This window comes from Pterocles gutturalis, unplaced genomic scaffold, assembly GCF_000699245.1.
Source record: "Pterocles gutturalis isolate BGI_N339 unplaced genomic scaffold, ASM69924v1 scaffold22955, whole genome shotgun sequence".
In the NCBI taxonomy this organism is placed as follows: domain Eukaryota; kingdom Metazoa; phylum Chordata; class Aves; order Pterocliformes; family Pteroclidae; genus Pterocles; species Pterocles gutturalis.
In genome coordinates, this window is record NW_010141460.1 from 31,912 (window position 1) to 44,361 (window position 12,450).

Consider the following 12,450-nt stretch of genomic DNA (forward strand, 5'->3'; position numbering starts at 1 on the left):
AGACGTATGCAGGCCAGAGCTTTCAAAAATAGGAGCCTAACCTTTCACTACAGGGGTTGCCTGACTGTTTCTGAGAAGTATGCTGGTGACATAGGAGCGTGAATCCTTACAGCCTCTGGAATCATGGAGATGTATACAGACTTCATTTTCCATCTTGCTAAAGTTTGCAGTTTCTGAAGTAGCTTTACCTGGAAGTGAGAGAGCCCTGCGGTTGTCCTCTGCAGCACCAGTGAGCATTTCAAATAAAACTATAGTGGAAAATTTTACTGGCCATGAGAAACATGATTAGACTAATTTTTTTTTTTTAAATCATAATCTGTAGTCATTTAACATTCAAAAAAAACACAAAGATTTTTGGAATTAAGGTGGGATAAAAAAAGCAGCTATGACACATTTTGCATTTGAACATACTACTTTTACTAGTTTTCACTTTAGGTATTGCTTCATATCTGGTTGCTGATGTGTTTCAAAGATGTATAGATGTCCTCCACCACCATTCATCACTGCAAATGACAAATCTGTTCCTTTTTACTTTTTTTTTTTTTTCATAAAGCAATGTGCAGATCATCGTCTAGCACTTACTTAGCTTCTTAATGTGTGGTTTACTTAAGTGTTTGCAAGAGCCATGTTAGATGCCTTTCTCATTGCAACTTGCTCCGGTTTTATCTTGCAAACTGCTACGAGTGCCCCAGATGCTGAGTGCTGTCCCACAAGCTATGCCAAAGTTTTGGGAGGCGGGGGGAGAGGGGTCCGTCATGTGCCTTGACGTTCTGACCAGGGTGGAACCCAGATGGTTTGTAGCTATTCCAAAATGTCATCTTGTGGAAAGCAAATTGAAGGAGTCCGAGCGGATGGCATACTCCTAGGTCGCCTCCCAGCACAGGACTGGGATCAGCTGAAGTAGTGCATGCAGACCCACAAGCCAAAAAATTTCCCTGGGTCCCATAGCAGAAGGCTGGAGTTAGTGTTTCTGCACAACTCGGGTGTTCTCAGGGCACGCTGTTTGAAATACCTTCCCCCATCCCCGATACCCGACTGCTGGGTTTGATGGTTGCGTGATGTGAAGTCAGTACTTGTATGAGTCACCCTGTGTCTCTGGGGGGAAGGAAGGAGGGAGAGATGGGGAGAGGGGTGTGATATTCCTGCAGTCTGAGCAGCATCAGAGCACAGTGTATGGGTAGAGAAGTGTCTGTATCTCTTAGAGCCTGTCTTGCCTGCTGTGAAGGGAGGAGGCAGAGCCTTGGATTATTTTTTCTCCCCTCTCCACCTCACTTCCTTACCAGCTAGCTGACAGCCCTGAGATGGCAGGGTGAGGGTGGCATCTGTGGGAGGTAAGAGGCCAAAATGACCTGGTGGGCTTGCAGGAGAGTATGCCAGCTGCTGAACAGGGCTGCCCAGTTCGGTGACCTGGCTCTGCAACAGCACGGCTGCCTACAGCCCTTGGGCTGAAGCATCTTGGGACACAGCAGTAATGTAGTCCTGTGCAAATCAAAGGGAGCGGCCTGAAATACTCAATGTTGTAGGTTTTTTTTTTTTGGTTGGTGGTTTGTTTTTTTTTTTTTGGTCCCAACACTCCGACATCCAGGGGGAGATGATACGCAAACCCTACATGCGTAGGAAGATCTTAAACTTGAATAGCCAGCTGCTGTAATAAATAAAACATAGCAAATTATCCCAAAGAGAAAGGGGAAATGGGAGTCAAAAGGCCAAGGTGTTCTGGCCCAAGGCAGATGTTGGCTGTATCTGGGGTGGACGTGCTAGGAGTGAATCTTGGATGATGTCAATGAAGTGTGGAGGTCCAGCTATGGGGGATGGAGCACCTCCCCCCCAGCAGAATACTAAGGAAGCCCAGCTGCTCTTTGTTGTCTGTGGGGAGCATAGCTGTGTGCTGCCTCTGCTGCCTTACACCTCAATCCTGAGGAACTTGGCAGGTGAGGAAAGCATATTGATAGGTGTGTCAGCAAGCAGGACCTATGGCATGGTGTAGATGTTATTCTCTCACTACTGCACCAAGCAAAAATTTTCTCTGCATCTTTCTTCTCTTAATAGTTTTGGATCCATTTTAAGGCAAGTCCCAAGTAAGAGAAAATTGCAACAGTCAGTCTAGAGCTGATGGGAATTACTGGAATATGATAAGGACGTATAAAGGAAGGACAGTCCAGTCTTCAGGGAGAAAAACTCTTATTTTTTTTTTTTAATACTCCAGCAAGATGGAGGGTTAGCATCTGCAGACCTGTGACTTTACCATAAGCATCTCTCCTTGTTCTCATTTCCTTGTTGCAGTGGATGAAGAATGTCCACTTCTTCCTATGTCATCCCATCCCATCCTGCCCAAGCTGACAGACATGGCAGGTAACCAGGCAGGTTCCCAGCTGTGTTAGCTGTCTCTGCCCATGATGTTAAACTCCATTTCTTGGTCCCCCCACCCCGACTTGGCTCAAAGGTGTTTCCCTCCACAAGGATACATTCACTCATCTTTTGTTATCTAAAAGAAGGTGAAAGTCCCAGTGAACACATAGCATTGTATAGATCCTCTGCAAGCTAACAAATTGTTATAATAAATTTATTCATAGGCTTTAATTTAACTCATGTGGAAGCTAGATGCTTCTCTGTCTTCATTGTATTTTCACCTTCTATTGTTGCACTATTTTTCTTTCTCGTAGTTTGGAGCTCCTTTGCCTAAATAGAGTCTGTGAGTACCTGCTTCTTAAGAATCCCAGACCAAGAAGCATACCTACTACCATCTTAATAGGCTTCCTTCATCATTCAGCAATAACTTTTTAGCCTTTTTGCTTTTATGGATCCTATTAAAAATATTTTTAAAATCCAGTAACAGTAAAGATGCCAGTGTACCACTGGGAAGCCTCATGGCTTGCTTTTTTAAGACTTGCTCTTTTTCAGGTGTCGTTCATGAATCTCTTGATGTAATCTGTGTGTTCAAGGGCCTTGTACAGAGTCTGAAAAAACTGCCATGAAAAACAAAATAGACTGGTAGGTGATTGCTTTCCTTGAAAGGGAGTAGGTCAAGCACCTATCTGTTAAACGTTGCAAATTAGTGGTATGCAAGATTAGTTAGGGCTGCCCACACAAAATGAGAGGAAGATGCTGCTTTTGTTGCGAGTCTGCAGGAGCCTGTGTTTCCTTACCCTAGGTGTGGGACTTCCAGGAGTCTCGTATACCAAGTGGCCTTCCCACTGCTCTGAGCTTCATGGTCATACCACATTCCAAATATGCAAAATATTGTGCTACATGATTTTGTGAGCTGCTTTTAACTTTGGATTTAATTGCATATGGGAACTTCAGAGCTGAGCTGCCACACTTGCTGGAATCAGCCTGCCTGCTGTCACTGAAATAAGCAATCCAAAAAGGATGGATATTTTCAAGCGGACTCTTTTTTGGAGCAAAGTAGCAAGGGTTGCAATTAAGCTGTTGAAAGAGTAGTCTTAATTTAAAAAGCGATTTAAAATTTCTGTGCACTTTGTGGGATGAACTTCTGAAACCTGTTTTTCTCTGCAGGTTGGTACAATCTCATGTGAAAGTTGGGATGAGTTGTCTCAAACTTCTTCAAAGAGAGCCAAAAGTAAAATACATGTGTTCTGATGGAGTTTTTTTTAACTGTGGCAGGACTGCTATTTAAATGTATTTGCTATAATTGGCTATAGCTGCTATTTGAGTAAAATTAAGCTTAAACAAGATTTATTGCTGTAGTGTAAATGCATTTATTTCAGGTTTTTAATTTTAATTGCTTGGTTTAAGTCATTTCTAGCAGAGCTTTCTCTGTTTCTTTTTAAAAACATATATATCAGTAAGTGATGGAGTTTTGGAGAGCGAAGACAGGAGGGCTAAGGTACCTAAATATGAAGCAAGGTGTTTGACAAACAGCTCTGAAAACTTGTAGCTGAGCTACTAAACTCATCTTGTAATCTTGTTCAGGTTATTTCAGTAGTAACTCGTCAGGCCAAAGAGGTGGTTGTTTTAAACCAAGGTTGTTTTAAGACTTCAGCACAAGGGTGGGAAACAACCCAGACCAGGATTCCTGGGGGAGACTGTCAAGCTTGAGCACCTTACGCTGCCCCAGGAACCTGGGCTGGGGTGGATGCTCTGCAATTGCTCTGCCTGACAGAGAGGCTTCCTGTCTTGGAGTACAGCTTTCCCTTTCCCCATGCCCTCTGATGTAGCCTGGGCAGCAGAAACAAGAGAACTATCAAGGCCAAGGCCTCTGTGTGAAATGCATATTTTTCTTAACTTCAAGAACCCGTTTTAGAATGGGTTTCAGGGCAGTGATATGGACTGATAGTGTTGGAGAAACTTTTAAGTAAATGCTCCCATTTTTAGTGTGATTTGGTGTACCTTGTATTTTCAGTTAAATTTAGCATATGTGTGTGTGCATGTATGCATAACATACATGAACGCTTCATCTGCTAACCATATATTCATCTTAGGCACAACAAAATAGAGCATATTTTGCCCTTTCAGAAGTTGGTTATTGTTCTTGTAATATGTGCTTTTTCGTTTGCTTCCCAGTGAATTTCCCCAGCACATTCTGTTAACACAGCCTCTCTATGTAAGTTTAGCATCCCTATGATTTGGTTATTTAGAAATTCCTTCCTCCTTCTTCCCCTTTCAACCTTACTTATACACAGCACATCACTTTCCAAACGTACAGCTGTTTGTTTAAACCCATATAATACTTTGAAATGATTGCTTAATGCATAGACTAAATGGCCTACAAAATATTCATGTTGCTGTCTGTGCCAAGGAAGCAGAGAACACCACTGGAACGTTTTCAGTTCTACATATCTGCTTGTTAATGGGAAGTGGACAATTTGTCAACCTAAGAATGCCAGCAACCTTTGTGATAGTGTTACTTTTAAATAGATGTGTGTTTTGCAGCATGAATGTAAGAAACAGAAGAGGTGAAATGAAAGAATCTGAGGGATTCTGTGCTGTGGGAGTGAGCTTAAGCAGAGTGATGTTTACATCTATAGATATCTAAAATGGGTTATGCCAAAGTGTAAGCAGTAACCCCTTTCTGTTGTCAGATGGACAAACTAATGAATAATATGAGCACTTGTCAGAGTCCAGTACTTTCTGAGTGGGCTCTTTTACGTGTGCCACACATGGAGGGTATAATGTTTAATATCAAATGTACTTATTTGAAGATATTTAACATTACATGGGATTTTTGATTTAGTACAGTGACATAAAATATACTGAAATCATAATACCAATGTAACTTGCACTTAGCAGTCAGGAAATACAGCAATGGCAATAGCAGTTCAATCACACCATCAGTGTGATCCTTGTTGCTGATCTCTGTAATATGTTCACCATCATGACACCGGGCGATAACAGCCACCGGGAAGGATAACCTGTGTTAAAACCAGCTGGAGCCCATTGCTCTCTTCCAATTTGCTTATGTGTTTTGTTAGTCGTTCAGTTTTTATGCTCTGTGCTGCACTGAGCCATTTATATACCCCCTTCCCCATGCTGGTCTGGGAGACGTCTCACTCTTAACGAACTTGGGGAGAAAAATTTGATCCACTCAACTATGGTTTAGTCAGTTGATCCACTCAACTGATATAGCTGTTCTTCTAAAATAAAGGCCACCCTCGGGTCCCATTTGTATTAAGATTAAGTCAGCTCTGTTTGCAGCAGCTGTCCAGAATTATTCCTTGAGCTTCAGGGCGTGTCACCCTCGCACATCTCCCCTCAGTCTTCTTTCATCACTTATTGGCCAGTCACAGCATTTTACATTGAGATTTATCTCTAAAGAGAGCAGATAATTCACTGATTTGTTTGATCAGCCATTTCTGCTGTGGTTTGTTAGTTTTCAACACCCAAATTTGTGAACCCCAAAAATCCTTTGGCAGAGTGCCCTCCCCTTCAGTCCCCCCCAGGCAGGCAATTATACAACCCAAAGGAATATACTTCTCCGAGTCACTTGCACGCATTCCCAAAGCCTGGGCCGCAGACCACCAGGCTGAAAACCTTTGTTTCCTAAATACAGTTGTAGTCATGGGACTGTAACAAGCACCACAGGGAATCAGAGCTGCCAGGTGACCAAGAAATGCGAAAGTATACTCCAGTGCTCTTCCCAGTCGTGGAAAGCAACATAAGTGGGATGAGCAGCATATCAAAACCCTGGTCATTGTCACTTTGTGGTTTTTATGTAAAATGAGTCTTAAAGATGAATGTTGCAAATGTAACTGTAACTGTACTTTCCAATTATGATTGTGTACTTGTGGAAGAGCCGATAACTTCTGATTTACATAATTGACTTCCAGTGTAGGAGAATAGAAAGCAATTTTTTAAAATTCATGATTTTTAGTCTGATTAGAAATTTTTTTCCTCATGAAATCTTAACAGCCCTAGAACTAACCCCCTGCCAAGAATTAAGATCACCATGGCTGTTAGGATAATTTAAACTGAAGCGAGTTTTGGTTGCTGAGTCAGTTATGCTCTGCATTTATATGCAGTCATCACAGCTTGAAATATGGACAGTACAGCAGCCTGGTTCAAAAACATTAATTGAAAACTTAATTGACCTGGACAAGAAGGCTTCTTCTGCGTGACTGAGGTTGGATGAAGGAGTAAACAAAGGATAATGACATGGCTGTGTGTCAAACTGGGGATACTTTACAGTGTTAGGATGAAGGGAACTGTCGTGGATCCTATTTGGTTTAAAGTCTTCATTATCTAGAAGAAGACCTAAATCACAGGTTCATTTTTTTTTTCAGTTATTCCAAATGAGGAAATATGAACTTTGTTTTGAAGAGAAAAATCTCAAACACTTGGAATTATAGTAAGTAGTGTTGGAAGATAAAGTTTCAATATAGGCAAGTTGGAGGGTGATTAATCCTAATGTTATAGTGAGGAGAAAACAGATGTCATGGCAGCTGGCACCTGGAGATGCTAGTAAAAGCATGCTTTTTAGGGTCAGGAGGAATCAACAGCAACCTCCTCCCTCCACCCAGACAGAAATGCCAGCTGTGCCTGTAGAGTGCTTTGGGTGTTGATGAGCCATCGTAAACCCTGCATAGTGCCTGTGCAAAGTCCTCACTGCTCCAGATCACACCCTTCCCCTGCATTGTCACAAGTATCCTATCTGTGGAGCCAGGGGATTTCACTGCTGTGGTGCCGGCATGCAGTGGTACAGGTGCCATAGTCAAGAAGTGGCCAACCTTCAGTTATTTGGGATTAAAGCAGAATAAAGGTCGACCGCAACTGTTCATCTCAAATGCTGGTCTAAAGCTTGTCTAAGTCAGGAGAGGGACAGGCATCCTTCCAAAGCGACTGTAGGGGTGCAGTTACTTGGGGAGGACTCTAGGGCTATGGGTCAGTGGTACAGCTGAGCTGACCTAATTGCCCGCAAAGCAGCAGGGGTGGTCCCAGTTCCCCTCTTTTCCTTCACCAGTGTTGCATTTGGCCAGAAGGCTTGATGCCTCTCCACCCCCACACCTGCCCGTTCTGCTGGTTTTGGCACTTGAGGATGCATTGCTTCAGCAGTTCAACCTGACAACCTGGCAACAAGCCATTCATTTTGTTAGGCTGGTGCAATGCTGGGCTAGTAAATGGAACCGACACAGTGACAGGTCCAAGGAGCAGCAGATCAGCACAAGGGAAGGAGCAGGAGTCCACAGCTGGGCCCCAGAGGTGGAAGGGGCGGGGATGCTCCTGGTTTTGCCCTGGAGCAGCTGAGCAGCAGTGCTGAGGTCCTCATTGCCCTGTGGAGCTCTCTGCTCTGGCTGGCTGGAGGAATGGGTTTGTTACTATTTTTAGCTTCACTTGTGCTTAATTTTCCTGTCTGCCAGCTGGGCATAACCTCTTCAAGGAATGGAGTATACATTGACTATTTAGTTTTTTGAAAAAAAAGAGAATGTGCAAGTGCCTAATAAAATTTTAATGCAATAATTTGCCTTTGTACCTGTATTAGCTCATGTCAGTGGAGTACTTGGATGAAAGTGGAAGTCAGTTTACTGCTATGGGTATGTAGAGCATCACTTAAGTTGGATTTGTTTGAATCATTACAGTAGTTTATTTAAAAAAAGACAACTCAAGTGAAAATACACTCTTCCAAAATGACATCTAGCTTTGCTTTCACAACAGGTTTTGGAAATAAGTAGAGATTAAAGATTAGAGCTAGTTAGAAACAAGCAAAAAAAAAAAAGTGCTTGTCTCCTGCCTACCCCTTTGCACATACTCTGGTTCACTTCAATGTAGAATGCATCTGCTTTAAATTGTTTTCATCAGATGCATACTGTTATTAGTAGAGTTAGGAAAAAGTTGTTCTGAGAAAATGTAACACATCCATTCATAGCTAAGCAAATCTAAGCTTTCCCTTTCTGCCTTATCCGAAACTAGACCCATGATGCAGTAGGTGTAAAGTTGGGTTAAAATCCCTGTGAACTGTGCAGCAGCTGAGCTAAATGTGTTGTTATCCTCAGAAATGATGTTGCAAAATCAGCTGTGGTCTTGTTTGAGTCAGGGGAGAACTCTAATGCTCAGCAACTGAAAAATACCTGTGCATTAACTTTTCATTCCATATTGATCTCCAAACAGAGTTTCAAAGGACTCTATTAGGAAAAAAAGAGAGTTTTAAGCAGGGATTACTTTTTCATGTCTTGTAAAGAATGCATTATGCGTGTGGCAAGCTAAACCTTTGAAACTCAACTTCCATCTGTGCTCTGTGACAGTATCTTTATATAATTCCATCTCTAAAAGGCAAGGTTTGGAAATTAAGTTAGTTTGTATCATGCACAGTTCCAGTAGTGATCAAAGGCAGACCTGTTAATGCAACTATTGCTATTCATGAGTTTTACAGCCGTGTGAGTTTCAAGTTAATTATAAATGCTTGTTTAATCACTTAACAATAGGGTATCAGAGTCTCATCTGGGCATTATGCATATAGCTCTTACTTTTTTTAATTAAAGCAAATTCCTACCTTTTTTCCAATAAATTAATTTTGATGGTAATGCTCTAGGCTCTAGCGGGTCAAGATATGCAAATCCTCTTTCAAATGTTGGACAGTTGTGTGATGAATGTCTTTATTTTATTATCCTTTAGCTGCCCGTCCCTCCCCATTGAGTACATGGTTATGTAGTAGCCTGGTTGTCACTGGAGATGGCATAACTTGCTCTGGTTCTTATACTAGAGTTCCTTTTGTGACACTTTATTAAAAATTTGTATGCCTTATCACTAGGAGATAATGTATTTTGAGATAAACTCATGTATTTATCATTTTAGTTTCTAAATGCTTTAATAGATTTTAAACCTGAAGAGGCAAGTAGGGCACCTGTCTGACCTTCATATCACAGACCACTGTGCTTTATTTGAATATGGAGGATTGAATCTAGTTATTTTAGTTAAGATAAACCATTTCAGTCCCATGGAAAAGAAATTCTTGTGCACTGGAGGAACCAGCCACAGTGCCAGCAATGCAGGAGGTGCTTGCAGTGGCAAGGAATGTTAGATGAGAAATGCAGATGAATCAAGCTGTGTTGCAGAGAAGGGCAAAAAAGCCTCAAGTGCCACCTGAGAGCAGGCTCCTCTACAACTCCAGGTCCTGCTTATCAACTGAGGCGAGGTGAGAAGATGCATTGATCAGGCATCACAGAGGGGCTTCTCTGCACCAGCTAAGCGACCAGACTGTGCAGCTCCTGTTCTCTGCTGTTTCTGAGGAAGGGCAAGGGAGAAGAATAAAAGAAAAACTCAGAAATCGCCATCAGTTGTGCATTTGGGGAAAAAAGTTCCTTCTTGACTTCCGAGGTGTGAGAGTTATAGTCTGCACAATACAAGTGCTCCGAGTGTGCAGAGGACCATACAGATAATCTTCTCCATGACCTGTAAAGCAGGAAAGTGTTTACCAAATTCAGACTGCAGTCCTAAAAAGAAGCACCTCAGACAACCATTTGGTCTGGTTTCATAAGTGTTCTAGAATCAAGTGTTAATTCTATTAAATCCAGAATTAAATATTAATTGTAAGCTTTAATTAGAACACCTAGAACTAAAATTAAAGCTTTTAAAAAAAAAAGAAAATAAATCTTCCCATATTCTGTCAGCATGAGTGAATCTGCCATCTAGTAAGCTGTGCTCTTGTTGCTAAGACATGACACCTGAATTTGCTTAAGTTCAGTGTACAGCTGTTGGGTCATACTGTACCTCTCTCAGTAGGACTAAGGTCCTCGTCTGACTTCCCCCCCGGCCCGTTATGCACACTGATCCAGCCTTCTCTCGCAATAACTGAAGAGGTCTGGTTCTTCAGATGGCTGGTCCAAAGGCTGCGTCCATCCCCTGTTTTTTTTATGTGGCTCTGCTTTCTAAATCCTTGAAGTCTGAGTCTGAGAACCAAGCCCTGTTGTGTGCTAGAGGTCTAACCAGTGCTGTGGAGCAGAAGGAAGGACCTTTCTGCAGGTCTGCAGCAGCCCTGGTGTAATCTTGAGAATCACTGAACAGGCAACAAGCAGAAGCAGACCTCCTGCATCCCACCTTCTGTGTGGTCAGGTTCACTGGGAATCAGTGGCAGATGCCCACCCCAGTTCAAGACTGGTTACCTGTGGTGGAGGGGAAGGCTGTGTAGCACCACTGGTTTGCCTGTAACATGAACCAGAGCCTGTTCCAAACAGAGGAAGTCACTGTCTTTGCTGTGAATCTTCTACAAGCACTCCTAGTTTGCCATTTGAGGTGGTAATGTGAACTTACTTTTCAGGTGATCACATCAATGAAGACCAGAGTCTGTGTTTCTGGAGGGATTTTACATACACATATCCTTTTTTTCATATGAACTTCCTCTGATACTGTTTTGAAGCTTGGTTGTCTGTAGAGCCTTCTTAATGCAGTACATTAGAAAGATACGACAATATGTGAATGCTTGAGTTGGCATCTGTGGCTAGGGGCTGGGGAACACTCCTTTTTCTAGGAAAATGTTTTCCTTTAGATAAATTAAAATCCTATTGTTTGGCTGAGAGGTGACCTTGCACATGGGCGAAAGGTTAAGCAGAAAGGCTTATCCATTTGGCATGTGGGATTCAAAACCAGGCATGTTGCCAGTAAGCTCAGAGTGCATACAGTTTTATTTTAAATAAAGTTCGTAATGGCATTTTTTAAATGAGCAGGAAGTTTTCTTTCTCTAATCAAACCTAGATAATTTAAATATCTTTTACTTTGGCAATATCCTGACATTGTCCATGGATAGGGGACCCCCGGAGGAGAAGATAAGCGATAACGGCTGCCTGTGTCTGCCTGTTCCCAAAAGAGATCATCTGTCCAGCAGATATCAGTGGGAGTCTGCCTGACAGAGGGGTGTGTGCACAGGAACCAAATTGCAGGATTGAGATCTAAATAAGTTTGTAATCTTTGACTTCCAATCTGTGTTGTAACTTTTTTCTGTTTATTTTGGTCTTTGAGATCTGACAGTGTGCCATCATTCAGATTGCTCAGGATTTTTCTTTCTATGTAACATTACTGGTTGGTTTGTTTGGTGTGTTTTTTGTTTTTTTTTTTTGTTTTTTTTTTTAAAAAAAAAAAAAACAGTGCTTTTCACTTTTCAGGAATCTGGTTATAGAAGACAGTGCTGATGATACCGGTTCTGAAGGAAACCAAACTGGGAGTTTACAGCAGTATAAAGAACAGTTATGAGTCTAAGAAGAGGGGTTGTGATGGTAGAAATAGTTGTCTTAAGGTTACTTGTATTTCAGAAGAGTCAGTATGGTTCATAAAGCAGATGGCACAGGAAGGATTGCTCAGACAAAGTTTAGACTTAGTAAAGTATCAGAAATCGCATTAAGAAGACAGATGGGATTCTGGATTGGAATGCTAACATGTAAGGGGTTTTTTTGTCTTTTTTTATTTCACTTTCCCAAATCATAACCTTGGAGATGCTGGGGTTTTTTACATAGCTGACAATAAATTTAGTAGTAGAAAACTGGGAGGGAGTTACAGTTAGACAGCTGTTTTCACTGTAACTAGTAGTTTTGGTTTGTGCTCATTTGAAAAACAAGTTAGATGTGATTGCAGAAAGAAGACAAAGAAATATATCTATAAGAAAAGTGATTTAGGCTAGACTTACTTGCTCGAGCATACACATACAGCAACCTTGATCTCTTTGTGGAATGTAACCCTATATTTGCTGTTTTCCCACTAACCTTTTCCCGTGGTGCTTTGGGATTCTTGAAATAGAGTTGCAGGGTTTCCCAGATGGCTCACACTGTTTAATGTTTGCAAGTGGTCCATTCCTAGCTGTACTTTTTGACAGGGACGCAAAGTCTTTTTGCCCATCCAGACAGGATATCTTTGCCTGTGGTTTGTGCTAGAAATTAAGTTACCGTAAGTAGATCTTGCTTTGGACATGAAACGTTCCTGTAGGAACATAATGGCAGGGCACATGCTAGTGGTGCAGGCAAATTCCCCCGGTTCTACCTGTGCCTGCCTGGGTGGCACTGCAAGCCAACA

At 41.9% G+C, this 12,450-nt stretch overlaps 1 protein-coding gene across 1 annotated transcript in view; it reads left to right on the forward strand.

Moving 5' to 3' along the window:
- Nucleotides 1-1,804: 1,804 nt before the first annotated feature.
- Nucleotides 1,805-12,450, forward strand: part of FAM171A1 (family with sequence similarity 171, member A1) — a 50,691-nt gene continuing 40,045 nt past the window's right edge. Inside the window, exons 1-3 of the mRNA XM_010084045.1 lie at nucleotides 1,805-1,931; nucleotides 2,284-2,352; nucleotides 2,943-2,991. Of these exons, the coding sequence (XP_010082347.1) occupies nucleotides 1,805-1,931; nucleotides 2,284-2,352; nucleotides 2,943-2,991 (245 nt within the window). The remainder of the gene's footprint in view (nucleotides 1,932-2,283; nucleotides 2,353-2,942; nucleotides 2,992-12,450) is intronic.